Source organism: Teleopsis dalmanni, chromosome 1 (assembly GCF_002237135.1).
Source record: "Teleopsis dalmanni isolate 2A chromosome 1, ASM223713v2, whole genome shotgun sequence".
NCBI classification, from domain to species: Eukaryota; Metazoa; Arthropoda; class Insecta; order Diptera; family Diopsidae; genus Teleopsis; species Teleopsis dalmanni.
In genome coordinates this window covers 16,710,891-16,731,028 of record NC_051846.1, presented here as the reverse complement: position 1 = coordinate 16,731,028, position 20,138 = coordinate 16,710,891, and the positions used below count along the sequence as shown (strand labels likewise).

At 29.3% G+C, this 20,138-nt stretch overlaps 2 protein-coding genes across 3 annotated transcripts; one reads left to right on the top strand and one right to left on the bottom strand.

The window, feature by feature from the left end:
• Positions 1-1,226: 1,226 nt before the first annotated feature.
• Positions 1,227-16,877, top strand: LOC119666311 (proton-coupled amino acid transporter-like protein CG1139). 2 transcript variants are annotated; one of them, XM_038075592.1, is made up of 8 exons: positions 1,227-1,853; positions 14,135-14,332; positions 14,387-14,490; positions 15,068-15,150; positions 15,232-15,486; positions 15,558-15,928; positions 15,995-16,170; positions 16,242-16,877. In XM_038075592.1, the coding sequence occupies exons 2-8, from the start codon at positions 14,166-14,168 to the stop codon at positions 16,499-16,501; spliced, it is 1,416 nt and encodes a 471-aa protein (XP_037931520.1). In that variant the 5' UTR covers positions 1,227-1,853; positions 14,135-14,165; the 3' UTR covers positions 16,502-16,877. The 2 variants fall into 2 exon arrangements, with proteins under 2 accessions (XP_037931520.1, XP_037931521.1); XM_038075593.1 differs by having other exon boundaries at positions 14,124-14,332.
• Positions 16,878-16,945: 68 nt separating this feature from the next.
• LOC119666310 lies at positions 16,946-18,972 on the bottom strand. Its single transcript, XM_038075591.1, has 3 exons — positions 18,693-18,972; positions 18,351-18,635; positions 16,946-17,238 (listed from the first exon to the last, which is right to left on the bottom strand). The coding sequence occupies exons 1-3, from the start codon at positions 18,863-18,865 to the stop codon at positions 17,172-17,174; spliced, it is 525 nt and encodes a 174-aa protein (XP_037931519.1). The 5' UTR covers positions 18,866-18,972; the 3' UTR covers positions 16,946-17,171.
• Positions 18,973-20,138: the final 1,166 nt, after the last annotated feature.

The window sequence follows — 20,138 nt, the reverse complement described above, 5'->3', positions numbered from 1 at the left end:
GTTTTCCCCACAGCTGCGACAATTTGATTGAAGATATAGGTCTTCCTTCGTCCATCCATAGCATGGTTTCCTATTTTTCTGTGACCTGTAAGTAAATCTACCAAAAGACTAATATCATCTATACGGGGTATCTCAATGAGAATTTTGAATTTCCTTTTATATTAATGTGGCCATATTGCATACAGATGCCTGCATATCATTGAGTCGTCCCATCTTTTATTAAAAATTTCAGTACAGAAAGAACTCAGTAACAATTTGCATGATGTTAGCGATATGCCGAGATTATTTGAATGTTCCGAATGCTGCAATTTGAGTTCTGCAATTGCCGAAAATATCCCTATGACCGAGAACCCAGATTAGAGGAATATTGTGCTGTGTAGACATTTTGTTTAGAGATGTGTAGAATTAAAAATCGTCGTAGATGTAAATTGGACTGAACTCAAGAACTTTAAAGCAACTTGACTATCTGATGATATGTATATATTCCTGTCATATATATTATCCACATTTAAACAAGCTATAGCTTCCCTAATGGCGATCACTTCTGCCTAAAAGACACTACAATGATCTGGAAGCCTAAAGTAGGAAGATTTACTCAATTCCTCTAAGAAAACTCCACTGCCTACACCACTATTTGTTTTGGTTAAGCCCTCACCTAAGGAGGGACCACCTGACGTCCATCAATCTCTAGATAAATCTCACTCCAACGAACATAGAATATGTTTCACACAATAAAAATATAAATAAAAACTTGAAAATTAAGAAACTCTATAACTTTACGTCATAATATATTATATGGTATCACGCCAATTTAAATAATTGTATCTTATTATTAATTATGAACTTTAAAAACACAAAATTCAAAATTCGCCATATATACAGCACAAAATATAAATAAAAAAAATCACTAAAATTGCTAGCTTTTGTGTTTCTTCTTCTCTTTCCTCTTATTACATTTGATACAATTTAATATAATTAATTTTAAGCAAAAATTACATTGAAATGCTGTGATCTCTGAACGATAGCTGAACGATCTTTCTCACATTTTGATTCAATTCGACTCATTCAATTCTAGCTAAAGCATAGCACAGCACAGTACAGCATAGCACAGCACAGCACAGCACAGTGTAGCTTTCAACTAGCTTTCAACTGCACACTCACACCAGTGCAGAAAATCACAATATCAGAATATCAGAAAATCAGAAATCAGAAATCAGAGTATCTACGAGCACTGACAGCGTTTTGATTCTTTAGCAGTGAGTTTTGTGCGGTTTGCGTTTTAATGCTTAAAACTAAGCGAGTTCATGGCGTTTGGATTTAGTCGTTAACGCGCGGCCAACACGATCAGTTCAAACGGTTTTAAGCTAAAGGCAGAAGAATCCGGAAGACCCTTACAAGTCGACAGACCATACAACAGACAACAGCGACAGACTCACCAATTCAACGCACGATTGTTGAAATTTGTGCAAAATTTTTGATTACTCAGAAGAAGAAATATTCAAAGAAAGAATACCTAGCATTGCCAAAAAAGTGTCTGAAGTGAAAAAATAAAAATATTTCAAACATTACAGTGTGTATATTTGTATCTGAGAAAGTGTATCTGTAATTATTTTTCATAAATTTCTGTTCGCACATAACGTTTTTCTTTGTGTTAGCAAAACGTTGAACACAAATCGCTCGTCGTTAAGAAATAAACAAAATTAATTATAAACAAAAGTTAATAACAATTTTTGTTTTGAACTTCAGTTCGTGCTCAGCAGTGTTTTAAGTCGAGTGGCTTCAACTGAATCGGATATAATCAGTTCAAAACGGATAAACTTGATTTGGCAAAATTTTGCAACCGCTTTTAACTGGTATGAAATTGCATTTAAGGAAAAAAATTATAACAATAAAAATTTTGAAATTAATTTTTTTTTCAATGTTGAAAGGCTTGAAAGGCTTGAAAGTTGAATTTTTGTGAATCTGTGTGAATCTTTGAAGCAGATTTCTGCGCCGGAAACGGATGTATACACTCACATACATAAATGCCAAATACTGATACTTATTTGACTAGACAGAACAGAAAAACACAAAAATTTATTTTTATTTGAAATAGACAAGCATAAAAGATTTAGTTAATTGAAATATATTTATATCTGAATTAGTTCAACAGAAAAAAAATGTTCAAAAAAATTTGCATTGCGAGTGAACGATACGTTCTAAAATGTTTGAGGCAATAATAAATAACGAACCAAAGCGGATTGCGCTTGTTTTGAGCTTGTAACTGGCACTGCAATGCCTTTGCCACAAAAACAATTGTTCAACTTCACAAAGAAAAATAAATTTAGTCATTGCAAATAAATGGACAAAACATCAGAAAAATGTAACACTCATTTATACTTAGAAACCAGCGATATTATGTAGCATAACCCATCTACTACTGCGAAGCAAAAAGGAACCAATTGTTACCTGTTTTCCAATTTCCAATTTCAATTTTAAACCTTTTTAACCAAATGCTTTGAAGTAAATGTTTTCTAGTAACTTGGCTAGAGTCCATTAAGAGAAAAGTATCTGACGCATTTCACTGCAGTTGGCAATAGTTCAGCTACAAAAACAATAAAGAAAATGTGCACGCGTTTCTCGTCATACCCACATAGAAAGAACCTCATCCAGATGCATACTAATTGGTTCTCGAAGCAAATATTTTAGTTCACGTTCGATAAAATAAGTAGTTCAAAGTTAATTACTTTCAAGCAGCAACAAAAATAAAAACATTCAGTGACTTATAATTTTTAATTTTCTGGTTTTCTGATTTGATTCAAAATAATTTATAAATATTTGAAACAATCAACTGCAATAAATTTATAGCATCAGAGTTATATAGTATAGACATAGTACTTTGTTCTATTGGTAGACTAATTCTCTATAGTTCTCTATTGTGTTACTATAATTGAATGCATTAATAGACATCTGCAGCAATATAACTATAACAGAGAAGAAATCTTATATTTTCCTACCCGACAAGTGATATAATACAATGTCAAAGACGTAGTACTTTGTTCTATTGACAGCCTAATTCTCTGTAGTTCTCTATTATGTTACTATACTTAAATGCCTTAATAGACATCTGCACTAATATAACTATAACAGGGAAGAAATCTTATATTTTCCTACCCAAAAAATGAAAAGATTTCTAATTACATTTTGTATAATTTATTGATCTTGCTCTCGGCAAAGAGAGCAAAACTTTGACAGGAGTTTAACACTTTCATTAGTAAGCAATCTTCCAAAAAATGATATTCAGGTGCTCGATAGACTGTCAAAATTCATTTTTTTCGAAGAAACTTCTGTCGATATTCTATTCTATAATTAATTTTCTCTATTTTCTTTACTTTTACTACAAGTTTTTACAATATAATATGTTTTGTTCTTCCAAACTATTTGTTGGAAATGATAACGAAGTATAAACATTAATTTATTTTAAATATAAACTGATATAAATATAATATAATTTATGTTGAGTCTAATGGAGTCAGTACACTTGAGGACTTTTACTCTCTATTAACTGCGAGGTTTCTACATAGCCCCTCTCTACGCCTTGGCTAGATTATTGTTTATCACTTCATCAGAACAAGCAATAATTGACCTCAGATCTGCATATCTCCCCGAGGAGCCTGTAACCATTCTGAGAATCGATAACGCGGTGTTGGTAAGCCTGTCAGTTTTCATAAATAATTAAAGGACTCTATCTTTCTGGAGGTCCCTGACATTCATCTTAATGTACCATAGCACCTTAAAAAGACTTCTCAGAGCTTGGCTTTGTGCAATTTCTAGCTAGCGAATAGTATATAGAAGTGACAGTCGAATTAATTGGTTACATTATAGCTTCCTATTCTTAGATTGGAATTTTTATTTTTGAATAGCGATTGGAGGTGAATAAAAATAAACTGCTGATCAAATATAAAGTCTACATTCCGTATCAAGCTTAATTATCAAAAAGATACAAATCAAATCGAAAAGATGATACTGAATGTTAATACATGCTTCAGGGGTTGGTATTAGTTTAGGTTACGTTATTGCAGTGGTTCTAGAGATTCTTAGATTCTAACAGAATTTGAAACCATTTCAAATCGTTAATGAAGATCCACACACTGCAAATTCAATGCTTTGTATTCAGGACAAAGTAATCACAGTATGAGGACTATGAGTTAGTTTCCAGTGTTTTCTCAAGAGTATGAAAATTTCGGATAAGAGGTGATCGGAAAATACTATTTTATAGAAAACGAAAAGTACAAATAAATATAAAATAATAAAATAAATATATGAATAATTAAGAGAGGACTTCGTTTTAAGTTTTAATAATGTCACAATTATTTATTTAAAACATTTTTTGAAACATTTTAGGTATAGTATTTCATTTTAGTATTTCAATGAAACTTTAGATTTCAGCTTTATTCATTAAAAAAGATAACTGCATTTTTGCACACAATTATAGTTTTAGAACAAAAAAACATACTTTCACATTGTGCCATTAATTCAAAACGTGTTAAAACGTGCAAAAATATTTATAACATTTCTAGCAGGTGACTGAAACTTACCAGATAAAATGACATTATGTTTACCCGAAGTTTGAAGGGGGCTTTAATCAATTCATTTTTATTTTAAAAATAATGAAAAAAATATAAATTTAAATTTTAATATACATTTTTAAACATTTTTAACATTACAAAACTCATAAGTCTTCAAGATTAGAACCCATATTCATAGTACCCTACATCTGTCCTACATATATTTCTTACAACTTCAGTTTTCAAGATTCGCCTGTCTGGTTATATATACTCTAAGGATATAGTGATATGTTTGCTTATGGTAATAAGCTTTATAGTTCTGTACTTTAGTTTAGTTTAAATGATATAATCACTTAGTATATTATTTTCTCTACAATATTAACATAATTATAATTACGCCCTGCAAAATGTCTTTCTATTCTAAAACTGTGTGAACTACCCAATTACAGTATAAGTAAAGATTTCAATTTCCACAATTCAGACACATCATCTAACATATATCAAAAAATTATCACTTTTTGATTTCTTCAATTATAAATAAAGAATAATTAAGTACCAATAATCCCCAAGAGATAATACTTGTTTATACAGGTAGCTGATTTCTGAATAACTAAAAATTATGCACAACAGCTTAATCTCTTCAAATTACGTTATTTATAAAAAAAGGTTGATATATTTGTGAAAATCGATTGCGTATTAAGCAACTATGCTAAACTTTTTAAAAGTAATTAACTCAATAATTAAGCAAATTTAAGTTTTTGTAAAATGTCAGAGTTGCCAGCTTCAAAATGTAGTGCTGAGTTTTATTCAAGCGTTGAATGATTACGTTACAGATCAATGATTATTCAATTTAATAATATATTTGGAATGTATTTGAATTACAAAAGTGATAGCACGAAAACAAAATATCAGGAATGGGCTTATTATTACATAGTAATATGTAGGAATGGGTACTATTTAAATATATTATAAGTTACTATATTCTTCTCAAGTTCTGATATATTAGGTTTGTTCCACGAGTTACTCGTAGTAAAACTCCAGTAAACGACAAGTAAAATTTATACGGAAATTTGTTGGTGGAGCGCACTTGTGTATACACAGTGTTACTCAAAGTTACAGCCCTATTATCTCAATGATGGCAGTAGTACTCGCACAGAAGTACTTATTGCAAATAAATTGAAACCGTAATCGTAGTTTAGGGGGTATCAGACGGTTTGATGGAGTATAGCGAAGATTAGGTCATGTATGTAGGAATCAGAAAATATTGTGCAGCTAAAACAAATGGGTTGTAATATTGAGACTTATTTTTGTTTTTAAAAATTAGAATAATAGATATTGAACAAAACTTTTAGGATATATAAATTGGTTTATGGGTATGATGTTTTCTATTTGTTCTTCTGATTTCATATGAAGCAATTGGTTCTTCTTTCTCGTTCCAGACACGCTTATGTTTTTAACAACATACTTATGTGTATCCCATGTACCATTTATAAAGCATATATAAACAGAAGACTTGATTTATGGTTAGCCTCTAATTTTATGAAAGTAGATTCAATAAGTAAATCATGAGTAAACAACAAAATTAAATCAGGAAAGTCATTTTTGACATTACTCTTCGTTATTCTTAGTTAAAGCAATATGATGTATGTCAGAGTATCTTTCCCAGCATTTTCCCAATATCAATGATCTTGTCAATTGTCTTGATTTTATAATATCGATGTTCTAAGGGGGTTCTAAATACCTCTACTACTCCACGTAGACATCCTCTTACTCTAAAGCTATCTTGTTTATCTTCAAAAATCCGCTTGCATATGATGCTGTTAACCAACTTTTAAATGGCGTCACCAAGGCATTTTATATGTATTGTTTTGTTAAAGCAATGAATTGCCTTTCCAAAACTATTAATAACTTTTTTATTGCCAAATACTGGATCATCCAATTTAATAGACAAAAATTAAGTTAATTTGTAAAACATATAACCATGGAAATCAATTCTTCACCATTTATTAAAAGATCTAATGAATTTTAATATAAGTAGCAAAAATTAATTTGTGAACTAATACAAAATATTCCATATTAATTTATTTTTAATTTTAAAAATCCACTAAATGTATTCGGCTTTTTCCTATGCTAATTAATTAATTTATGTGAAATTGTTAGTCTTAATTCTTAAATTAGTGTTGTTTGTTTTAGAACGTAAAATAATTAGCATTTATTTTTTGTGGCATTTTGTTTTGTTCAAATTTTATTTCACCAAAAAAGATATTAATTAAAAGATACTCTAAGTATCTTATTATAATTATAATATTAAACATAAAAACATTGCCAACAAGGCGATTAGTATGTGTTAGAAAAGAACCATAATTCTAATTAACATGTATAGGGTTTGGTTTTTTATTTAACTTTATAATTAAAACAAAAAGCTAAGTGTTTTATTATTAAATTTGAGATGCCAAAATGCCAAAATGCCAAAATGCTATGAACCCCTAAAACTGTAGAATTTTTAAAACAAACAAGAAGCGACACTTCTTTGTAAAATGGCTTTTATTGAAATCATTTATTAGATTTAAAACGAATTAACATGAAGATTTTAAATATTTTATTGACGTCTTAAATGTTTACATATTTAATTAAAACAAAATCCAAATAAAACACCAACAAATCAAAACAAACAAAAACAAAACATTTAAAACATTTGAAACAACTTGACAATGACTTTGAATGAGAAGCACAATTCATTGAATGCTCGTGAATTCAATGGCGGTTCTTCTTCTGCTTCTTCTTCTTCGTACCAGTTAGGCAGATGATCTACTTTATTGCTATTAACAACACTTTAATCTATTTCCGGCTTTGTTTGATTTTATGAATAAACTAATAAATCAAAATATTGACTTTAAAAATTAAAAAAAAATAATTAATTTCTATTTATTTATTTATTAATTTACAAAGAAATTTTTCTCAGAAACGGTCAGAATATTAAAAGAAACTTATTACCGAATTAAAAATAAATTTTAAAACCAATAATACGTTGCAGCAAAAGTGTTTATTATAATAAATATCATGTACCATAATAATATGAATATAGTAAGCAGAATAAAATTCTTGCAACAGTCAAATCAAATACTTTAATTTTCTAACCTAAATTAAAAGTAACAACAAATTTAATCGTATTAAGGTAAGCGTAACATGACGCTTATACTAAATTTATCACAATTAAAACACAGGGTTGTATTTGGGTTTTGCGTTAAATCACACATACTGGATTTGTGTTGTTAGAGGCAAGAAAAAGAAAGGTTTTGATATAACATTTGAATGAAAGAAAATTTTTGGTTCATTTTATACAATAGATCTACTATACAAGCTTTATGAAATGCCCACTTCAGATCTAGAAACACTAAAGCGTTTATCTTTGAATATTTATCTTACATGTGAAATAATTCTATGCATATATAAATATATAATTAGTTTTAAATTTTTCTATTTTTATATATCGTTTAATTTTAAACAAAATCTATTTATCAATATTAAAAAAGTCAATATTCCTTTATTTCTCTTGATACACCTGACCACATTATAGCACTCAGCGACTTGATTAAGATCAAGTTTCCTCTTTAGAGACTAAAGGTTAACATAAAAAAACGAAACCTATTATATGAAATCTTGATTTCTGAAATATTGTAAATCTTTCTAGAGTCTAAATATTATGACGCTCGTTAGTTAGTTATACGAATATTTTTATATAAATAAACTCGTTTCGAATCTGAAATAATTAATATTTTATGAATTAATTATAAATATTCTGTTATTAATAATATGTGAAATTAATATTCCAAATTCTGAGTTTCTTGAAGATAAATTTAAAAAACTTGAATTTATAATAAGCAATTTTGGCAACTTGTAATTATGAATACTTTAATTACTTTACAGTTATAATTGAGAATAGAAAACAAAGTTTTTATTTATTCGTCATTACTTTATATAAAAATAGACCAACTTTCATTTGAAATTACTGCACATCACACGTGACGTGCGTTTATTAAAATTTAAAATTCGGAAAAAGCGGATTTCGTACTCAATTTGACTTGAACTGCTATTGCACGAGATCAGTTTCTGACCTTCAAATTATCATACTAAACTCTACATAAATTCAAATTCTATTTATCTAATAGGTGTGTTCTACTGCATAAATTTATAGTAACTAGTAACACTGGAAAAGTCGTTTTCCTTGCAACATTTAATGACCGTACGAAGTTCAATGACTTTGCCACCATCAGGCGGTATCCAAGCTTTTAGGTCACAACGAAATTATTTAACTTTCAATTTTTTGACAACTAAAATAATTGATGTAGAAATAAAATATATCATATATAAAACCTATTATATACAAAATATAATAAATTTTTATTATTAAATTTGAGACAAAAATGTAATTTAAGACTTGTTCACAATTTCATTTTAGAAATATTTATTTAATAAATATTTTAGATATTTTTTATATATTATTAATAATATATATCAATAAAAGATTAAAAATAATATATAGAAATTAATTGCTAAACAAACATAATTTTGTTTCAGATTTGTTGATAGATAATACTATTAGCAGAGATAAAATTAATGACGTCGGTATATTTATATGTATGTATGATATCAAATCTGCATCCTGTTTTTCTCATGACAATAACGGGTTAAAGTAAAAAGTTTGGTTTTAAAAGGTTAACAAATAAATTTTGATTTTAGGAGATAGGAATTTAGGTTTTCATTTAAATTGCTACAAATGGATAAATGAACACTTTTACCTTAGACATGATTCCCCGACTTTTTTTTTCTTCCCTTGCAAGAGCAGGGATTTAAAATATTGCTTAAAATCAGAAATAAAATTCATATATAATGTTTTCTAATGAATTATATAAATAATATTACCTATCTAGACTAATAATAAGACGATATACTTTTATAGTTGTTTAAATATGGATCATTTCACAACTGCAAATTTCGAATACCTTAATAAATTAGCTAACAGTAACACTTTTAATAAATAAATATTTTATACTCAATTTTTCTACATTTAACATTCTCAAAAAGTAGAATAGAAACAAACAGGGTACCAGCTCTCAACGGAGCGGAGCATTGCGTCCATTGTTGATCTTACATGCTCAAAGAGTAACTTCTTGACTAATCTGGTACTACAAAATGAACCAAGAACAATAGCTTCTTACTTTTGCTTATTATGTTTCTATATAATCCATAATATACTGAGTGAGACAATGCAACGATGAATTTTTGCTTCTTCATATTATTTGGATTTAATAAATGAATTTGATGATTTATTTTGATTTGAAATCATCAAAAATATCATCTTCAATATGGTAGCGGAGTGTGGGCTAACACATTAGACGCCGAAAAAGACAGAAAAGAAATAATAGTGGTGCATAGAAGGGTGGCTTTACATATCACATCCGCGTATCGCAATGTCTCGGCGGAAGCAGTTTTTATAATAGCAGGTGTAATTCCTATTCATCTTCAAACAAAGAAGCGCTAAAGAGTATACAACAAGGAAATGAACGAATATTACACTCAACAAATAAAAAGAGAAGATCAAAAGCAAATAATTGAAATGTGATAAGAAAGATGGAGCAATTGCAGTCTAGAAAGGTGGACAGCTAGACTAATAAGAAGCACATGGCTTAAAAAACTAACATAAAGGAGACCCTCCTCGAAGTAATGCGAAATCGATTTCAAGGAGGAAACAAGTCTTTCCGAAAAGAGGGTGTTTTAGTTCGTGTACTACATATTCATGTCCGGGAGTTGGGCATACCATTCCAACGATGATCGGTCTGACGATGCATAGAGCATTTCACCTCCTCATCACAAAAAAAAAAAAATTAATTTTTACCGATTTCTAATTGTTAATTGCGTTGCTTACATCTTTTATAATGAGTTTTATTATACAATTAAACTATTTAACTTTCGATCCTTTCTAAATCGTTTTTCCAGCTATATCCAGCTATAATTCTTTCATCTTTTACAATAAATTAAAAAAATGTCAACAAAATCGGTCCGCAAACATTCACAATATACCTCTTACGTAAAAAATTAGTAAATAAATATATACATATATATATATAAGTATATATATTTTATTGATAAAATGTTGTAAGGTACTTTGTAAATTTTATAATAGCAATTAAAGTCCGTTTCGCTGTTATGTCATATATTGTATACAAAATGCTCACACTTACAAAACAGATTTGTTAATTTGAAATGAAATTTTCAATTTTAAATTATTTAACTTCAAAAATTATGTACTAAAATATGTACAAGAATAAGTTATACAACATATTTGAAGCTTTGTAAATTTAAAGATGTATTATGCAAACTATGTTAAAAAAAAAAAAAGCTTATTCAAAAATTATATACTGTGTCTATAAAATATCTCAACTTTCTATTCTTTAAAGAAAGTTTTGTATCTTGACATCATCTTGAACCTGATTAGAGCTACATGTTTTTTTCAGTCAGAAGCATTTGCCTCTGGCTAAATAATTCATCATCTTGTTCAAGCCAACGTTTCCAATTTTGCATAATAAGTTTTGCCAAAAAATATTGACCCAAAATCAACCGATTGAGTGTCTGACGGCTTACAAATATTTCGCATTATCTTTAAAAATAAAAAATAATAAAGTTCGTCAATCTTAGCATCTTGTTATTTTAACATCTTGTGAGTGAATGAATTTTATAATTAGGAACCGCATTAAATGAGAAAATAAATTTATTAAAAAATTAATCAAATATTGGAGATATTTGTTTTAATTTCATTATTCTCAGGAAATAAAATCTGAATTCAATTCGAAACATAAAAACATTGTTAATTACTTGACCTTAATACAAGATATACAAAAGCTAATAATTTGAAATACACATATTCAGAAGCTAATAATTTCCTTAAATCATAACTTAGGTGCCAAGATGTATAGCCTTATAACGGGACAATTACATATAAGAATCATCATCCTAATGCATCCTAACGGCCCTTTTTTTTTTCTTTTTGTTCCCTGCTAATTATTGAAAAATTTCATGAATGAGTCCTGGGATATAGGAATTTACATTAAGTTATTTAGTAACTGATTCTCACTGCCCTTGTATCCCTTATTTAAAGCCATTCCGTGCCTATTGCCTGTGTTAACGATTAACGATGTCTGAACTCTGTGTATTCTTAGCTGTTACCCTATATGACTATAGGGTAACATAGAAAAACAGAACTGTTCCGCTAAAATCAAAATCGAATCGACTTCAATAGCCAATCTCAGATTTCAATCATTAGAAACATTTTTTGAAAATGGAATGATTCTAAGTCTCTTTGGAACAAAGGTATTGGTATTTCAAAACGGGAACTTAGTCAGAACAATATAAAGTGAAGTACTTTTCAGATCAGCTCAACAAAACAATGATTTAAATAATAAACAAATCGCTTTTACCTTTTAAGACAATATATAAAGTGTATTTAATAAGTAGGAGAATTTTTTAATAGTAAATTCAATTGAGGCAATCAAAGAAATTGAATGAGTCAATTTTGTATTATTTGGCACATATTTTTTGACATTATTGTGACTAATAGATTGATGAAAAATAATTTAGTGTGTAAGACTTATATGAAAGAAACTGTAGTACTCAATTTTTCATCGCTTTTTTATCGTTAGAGGCCAGACTAAAACTGATGCTAGCTTGACCGATCAATAAAAGATCGTTGTTGATCAATAGAATATATCAACAATTTTGAAAACTTGCACTGAAAGTAGTCTAGCGATACTAAAACACATGACATCTATGTTTCTTTAGACTATGCGTAAAAACTTTTTATTTAAAAATTCATTGCGTTACTCTAAGAATATCGCATTTGACACCACGCTGTTGGTACCAAACGACTACCGGCCCATGTCAACTCAGTTTTGGAAACAAGAACTTGTTCAACATGTCTTGATATGGATCGTCATTGGTTGTGACACTTCTCCTTTTTTTATTTTGAAAAAGCAGTTCGTATTTCGGGGTTTGTCAGTTGCTGATAGATGACCATTAGAACTGTTATATTAAATGCGACGCTAACGATGATCGTCTGTTCAAATTCTTCCATTAATTGAATGTCAACGAAGGTTTTTGTGAACGATATCGGATCAATTTGTTTAGGTTAATGTTAACGGTGACTATAGTTTTACTTATGCTGTACACACTGTTGATTGTCTTTTGACGTCCAAAAAGTAAATGTGCGAGATTATTCAATCATTCAATACTCGTGAATGCAAACACTGGATCTCTAGAAACAAGTTTCCATAATTTATATAAATTGATTCGGGCTAAGCTTTTGTGAATCGTTAAAAAATCCCTTGGCCATGATAAACGACAAAGTTATTGAGTGCTACCATATTCAAATTGACAACATTTCTTCAGAAATTGTTTTTGAAATCATTTTTTCGGTTTTTAAATGCTGTTAAATGGCACGTTTTATTTTCGCATTTTGTTTTGTGCTGTTAGTTAGCACTGTTTTTAGTTGTTTAACTTATTTATTTGATCTAAATTAAGCAGTAACTGCGAGTGTGAGCGAAGTGAAAAAGCTTATTCGCAATTATTGTAAAATTCGATATAATAGAATAATTCATGTACAATTGAACATCTCGAAAGTAAGACTTAATTGCTTCAATGAATGATGTTGATGATTTTGTTTAGAAATAAATATGTTAATTTTTGTTATAATTAATTAAATATAATGTAAGAAAATAGTAAAAAATAAAAATCTAATCGTGTAGTCTATTAAATAAACCTGTTATTTCCATTTTTATCTCACAAATACTTATTGCAGTATTTTAGATTGAAACATATGTAAAAAGAATTTCAGGAAATAAAAATTAATGACTTTGTCTTACACAAAATTTATTTTGATTATTTTTAATTTAGAAATACAAATTTCACATTATTTAAAGAGAAAATTTAAAAAAATCTCATCGCGAATTTTTCTTAAAATGTGATTTAAAATTTCATCACGTTTTCAAAATACTAGATCCCATCACCGCTGCCATCACCAGTTCGTTGATGCACTTCTAAGATTAAAAACTAAATAAACAGTAGAAAATCTTAGAATTAAACAATTTGTTGAACTTGACACTGTCGTCTTTATTTAAAAATATACAATTTCCAATGTGTGATAATCTATTTTAAGTGATTATGATATATGGATACGAATATGTACTAGATAAATCTCTTCCCCTTGGTACATGATCAAGTCTCGCGGTGACAAATGTGTGCCAACAATTAAAAAATCACAATTCATTACAGCAACACTAGCATTTCAATGGCAGTGATAGTCACAAGAGCGTATTGATAGCATTCATCACAAACATTGTGTGATCTACGTCATACAATCGTTGCGACGTGCCAAATACACTCACATGTATTCGTTACTCTCTATGAATTATGTACTGTTCTCTGTTGCGTCTTTAATAAAAATTTTAATGTAATTTGGTTCAAATTTTTTAGAAAAGTGTTTTTTTAAATGATCTACACCTGAAAATAATAACTATTTCAAAGTTCGTTTTTAGGAAATCTTAAATATTTGTGTAAAAACAATATATGATGAGTAAAAATGGACACCAAAATCCGGCATTCGTTAACGATTGCATTGACAAAGCACCACAAAAACTTTCATTAGAGTTGACAGAAAAGGGTGGAAAAGCAGTAGTGACTAAAGATCCGGAGTATAATCCATATGCTCATAGGGAGGTGGAACATCCTACAACGTAAGTATATCATTTAAATATATTAAATATTAATTCTGTACAATTTTTTTCCAGGAATTCCGAAACTCTGTTTCATTTACTAAAGGGTTCCTTGGGCACTGGTATTCTTGCGATGCCAAATGCCTTCAAAAATGCTGGTTATATTACCGGATCAATAGGTAATTTATATAAATGACATTTATTTTATTATATGTAGCTATAAAAATTATAACTCATTATAACTCCTTTAATTAAAACAAATAATTAAAATTGTTTAAAGAAAAATGAAAGATTTCCAAGCAATTTGAAAACAAGACAAACATCCGGAAATACCAAACCCGATATGTACATTCCTATATGTGCTACCGAATATAGCGAAACGATAAAATTTTATTTCACCTGCCCCTTATGCATTGTTTTATATGTACTCGTATTAGCTTGTAAACTAGTACGCAAACGAATAGATTTCAAATGAAGTGAATACTCGTATGTACGCCCAAAAACGTAACATATATAACTAGGAAGTAAGGAATTTAAAAAATGACTGTTTATGAGCATGAACATAACTGGCACGATGAAAATATATGTTTTAAATCTTTTACCAGATATTCACATACTTAAAAGTTATTAATGCCAATAGCTCTTTAAGCATCTAAGTATTTGTATATAAATACTTAAAAATTACTCTAATTATCACTAACCTTTCTGTTTTCAGTTCAAAATTTTCAGTAATCTAGTTATTTATGCCCTTTTCAGGAACTATTGTTATTGGTTATATCTGCACATATTGCATCCATCAACTCGTTAAAGCTGAATTAGAGTTATGCAAACGCAAAAAGGTGAGTATATAGTTCATTTAATGAATTTCGAAAGAACTATTTTACTCATTTATGTAAATAATTGGAAAATTTATATTTTAGGTTCCCAGTATGAATTATCCAGCAGTGGCTGAACATGCTTTAAGTGAAGGTCCTACATTCTTTAAAAGCATGTCACCGTACATTGGACACATTGTAAATACATTTCTATTGATTTATCAATTGGGTACATGTTGTGTTTACGTTGTATTTGTAGCATCGAATATTAAATCCATTGCGGATTATTATCTCGAAACGCCTATCGATGTACGCCTATGTATGCTTATAATACTCATACCTTTAATATTAATTAACTGGGTAAGCTTAGAGTCAATAACTGATTACTGAGACTACTGAGACGATAATGTCATTTTTTTGGTTCATAATAGGTTCGAAACCTTAAATACTTGGCACCTTTTTCCACATTAGCCAACTTTATTACAATAATATCGTTCGGAATTATATGCTACTACATTTTCCGTGAACCAGTTACAACTGAGGGAAAGGATCCATTTGGTACCGCATATGGCTTTCCACTTTTCTTTGGCACAGTACTATTTGCGTTGGAAGCAATTGGGGTCATCTTACCATTGGAAAATGAAATGAAAACTCCAAAAAAATTTGGTGGAAGTTGCGGAGTTTTAAATGTCGCTATGATATTGATTGTATTTTTATATGTTGGTATGGGCCTCTTTGGTTATCTTAATTATGGCAGTAATGTTGAAGGTTCAATAACATTAAATTTGCCAGCAAAAGATATGTGAGTATTGAAGTCGAATAATTTCTGTATTTAAACTGTATTTTCGTTTGTTCTTATTTCGATTAGTTTGGCTCAATGCGTAAAAGGATTATTAGCATTTGCAATCTACATCACACATGGGTTGGCTTGCTACGTTGCAATCGATATAACATGGAATGATTATGTTGCTAGAAAACTTGGACCACAACGTAAGAAAGTATTTTGGGAATACGCCGTACGTACTTTATTGGTTCTTGTTACTTGTAAGTAAATATAAACAACATTCCTGTTTGTATTTTTATTGGATTATCTGCTATCCTTATTTTACCAACAGTTCTACTAGCTGTTGCTATACCTAACTTGGAACTCTTCATATCACTGTTTGGCGCACTCTGCTTATCAGCTCTAGGCCTAGCTTTCCCAGCCTTAATACAAATATGTACACATTGGTATTACACTGAAGGACTGTCAAAGATCTGGTTACTTTTGAGCAACTTTGTCCTGATCATTGTAGGTGTGCTAGGCTTAGTTATTGGCACCTACACTTCACTCTCGGAGATTATAGCTACATTCACTAATCATGAAGCCCACTAATTACAATGGATGGCAAATATTCTAGCACATTCCACCAATTATTTTTAAACTAATTTAGTATTAAACATAGACATACCTGTACAATTATTAAGAATATTTATCTTGTAAGGAGTAAACGAAGTAAACGAATATTTATATATCTTAGGATTTTATTTAATGTATCATTTTATAGTTTATATTTAGTGAAATTTATAAATGTGATATGTAAGTATCTTTTATGAGTGCCTTATTGTATATGTATTTCTGGTTAGAAATGTAAATGATTTTTTATATATCCTAAATCACTATAATTAATATAAAGCTTTTCTTCAAAAGCCTTAAAGGGCTATAATATATTTTAGTGATATTTATTCTAAGCAGCTTTATATATATGCCAAAAATAAATATATATTTACAAGAAGAGCGCAGACTTTTAAAATTTAATATATTTATGTAATGTTATATGTATTTTTATTAAACGTATACACAATTTAGAGTATTAGAAATATCCAGAAGCATTCGTAAAATTTAACACTGACTCTACATAATAATTTTAAAATTTGAAATTCTGTAATGTATGGACCTAGAATTACTTTTTTCAATTCATTTGAATAAATAGCAATAGTACCAATAGTAAAATTCTACATATTTACAAGTCATTCTAGTTCTTCAAATAGGCCCCGGTGCAGATTTATTTTGCATCAACTCTTTTACATGGTTCAACCCCAGAAAGTTCTTCAAATTTAAAAGCGCTATTTCTATAAAAAAGATGGTTAAATAATATAAAAGTGTTAGAAATTTTAATAGAAAATAATTATTGATCGAAAGATTTTAATTCATAGTATATTATTTAAATGTTTAAATACAAAAAAATTTTTTCAAAGTTAGAGTGGTACATAACTTGTTGTCACGATCTTAAGAGAACGCTAGCAAGTATGACGAGTATTTTAGTTTATCTAAATTACAAATTCAATTTATTTTATAAAAAACTGATTTCTTTAACGTATCAAATTTATATTTTAAAGCTGCTCGTTCGTGGAATTTACTACCAGACTCGAGCTTAAAATCGAAGAATAACTAATATAAAACTATAACATTTCAATATAATAAGTAATTAAAATATTTATAATAAAATTTCGATAGATGAAAATTCCTTTCAGACCCCAATATTGACGTGGTACAAATTGAACAAGAAACGTAAGAGTTAATAACTGCAACTAAAGCTTAATTTGCTTAGCAGATGTAACTATACTTCATTTCCTGTGTCAGTATCCTTTATCATTAGCTAGGTTAAGATTCAAAATCTTCGTGAACACTTTTATTGCCATCTTGACAGAGTTATCATCTTGCAAAATTAAGAACTTGACAAGTTTACTAAAACCGAACTTATAATAACTTGATTCACCCTTTATGAGTCCTTTTGGTGAACGTATGAATAACGATAATCCATGGCATCACAACAGGCCTTTATTTGAGTTCAGGTGGGCTTTGATGCACAAGGCCGCCACCTTAACTTAATATAATATTTGTGATGATATCAGTGATGATGACGAAGAGAAGACCTTCTCTTCTCAAACACATTCCCTGTTTCTGTCCAGCGCGTAAACAAAAAATAATGAAACTATTGGGTTGCTATCAGCTAGAGGACATCTTGTATGTTGCTGAGGTTTATTAAATCAACACAATATTTCATAGGAAGTTGATTGATTTAGATGTTTTACTTAGATTATGGACACCACAATGTGATAATTTGGCCTAAGTATGTCGATTAGAAACTCAAAAATCCAATGCTTTCTTTCACCTGCCTATTTAACTATTGATAATATCCCTAAATAAGCTAAACAGAAAACTTATAGCCTAATTAACTAACCTTAATTGTCTGTATTTATTAATTTCTTTACGAGCAGCTGAGAGATCAAATAAATGGTCATCCATAAATTTAAAATCAATATGCGTATTCCATTCAAAATCATTATGAACTTTTCGATTCCATAAAAAGGGAATTTCTTTAGCTTCTCTTTTATCTTCGTTTTTATCTTTGATGTATATATTTTTCTTATTATTTAACTGTGGAGGAACCACAAAGTCTCTTCTATAAAACGTTGTCCAAGAATATTTTTCTACTGGATGATTGGGCATTGGATCAAAACTCAAACTAAAACAGACGTTATAAGTAATAATAGATGCATGAAAAATTTATAAAATAATTCACTCTTCCATTGTGTATGACTGAAAGTTAATAAGTTTTCGGGGCGCTATCCCTTGTTTTGTTATCCGAATATCTCTCCCATCAAATGTTTCTTCATATGTGGTTTTCGGTAAAGGTTTCTTCGGATCACACTGGAACCAATTATCAATCTGTAGACGTCGCCTACTGCAACTCATTTTTACTTTCAATTTTGACTCCCGAAAGAAAGTTTCGCAAAATACGAAGAATTTTAAATACACAAATATTTTTAACAACAAATCTAATACACTATAACATAAACGAAATGAATTTATTTATTATTTTTAAACGTTTTTCTATAATTAAAAAAACTAACACATACTAGATTTATTCTTGATTTAGGTATATATACGCTAAGTACTTCAATCGACTTAAAAAGAATTTATTAGTTATTTTAAATCAAGTTTGTCGAAGTTAACAGTTACAACAGAAGTAATTTTACAATATTGAAAATACGAAACACATGTTACCTTCTTCAAATCCTGCCCAAGCAATCAACCAATCAAATTAATTTTAGGAACAGCAAAGCTTCTTCTTCGATCCAAGTACCCTATAGACGAGTATGTCAGTTTTAAAACCCTCCTGCGAATTTATTAAAAGGATTATCTATACTTAGTAGGTCCTCCATGGCTTCAATAACGTAGTCTTCCTTAGAGGAATGTTTTAATTTTCACAGTTCTGTGTATTTTTAAACAAACTGACCAGTACCCTCTTAAAACTATCATGAGTTTTTTAACTATTCCATGAAATCAGATTTTTATTATCTTTAAATTGTTATTTGGGATTTTTCATAGGCCATCAGATTTCTTTTTTATATGATCTACTGCTCTTTAATTAGGGTAATTAGGGTTATATTTTCTATTAATACTGCTTTAAACAAGATTTTCTCTAAATCATTCTTATCCATTCCCTTAACATGAACCAGTCAACGAAACCCTTTAATATTAATCCACTAAGCAATGTTAATCTCACGATGAAGCTTATTTAATTCACTATTCATTTGAACGCGATAGATGTTCCCAGTAAGTACATGTGTTTAAAGGTTATTCGAACAAAATGGAATACTTACAGGATTTCTTGTACATTTTGTGACACTCTCCAAACAATTTCTCCGATTATACAAATTCGTGGAGCCTTGTTTTTTTGTTGAATCGTCGATCTTTCTGTTTATGTTATGCACACACCGCACCTTCCTTAAAGGAGATAACAATATTGGAGAAATATATACAAAGACTCAAGCTCTGCTGACACCGGACTTCTCAATGTGTTATATGATCTACAAGGTTTTCGTTTTCCCACTGGGTTCCATTCGAATGCGGCTTTTGATATATCAATAGGGCTTTTACAGAGTATGTGCCCAATTCATCTCCAGCGTCTTCTCATTATACAACATACATATATGTCTGCCAATTGTTAGAATTATACAAATAA

Excerpts from the sequence above, each read along its gene's own strand:
- LOC119666310 (XM_038075591.1), bottom strand. The coding sequence starts at position 18,865 with ATGAGTTGCAGTAGGCGACGTCTACAGATTGATAATTGGTTCCAGTGT. Across the intron at positions 18,636-18,692 it reads CAGTCATACACAATGGAAGA|TTTGAGTTTTGATCCAATGC; the intron begins GTGAATTATTTT and ends CGTCTGTTTTAG. Across the intron at positions 17,239-18,350 it reads AATAAATACAGACAATTAAG|AAATAGCGCTTTTAAATTTG; the intron begins GTTAGTTAATTA and ends TCTTTTTTATAG.
- LOC119666311 (XM_038075592.1), top strand. The coding sequence starts at position 14,166 with ATGATGAGTAAAAATGGACACCAAAATCCGGCATTCGTTAACGATTGC. Across the intron at positions 14,491-15,067 it reads TTATATTACCGGATCAATAG|GAACTATTGTTATTGGTTAT; the intron begins GTAATTTATATA and ends TGCCCTTTTCAG. Across the intron at positions 15,929-15,994 it reads AATTTGCCAGCAAAAGATAT|TTTGGCTCAATGCGTAAAAG; the intron begins GTGAGTATTGAA and ends TATTTCGATTAG.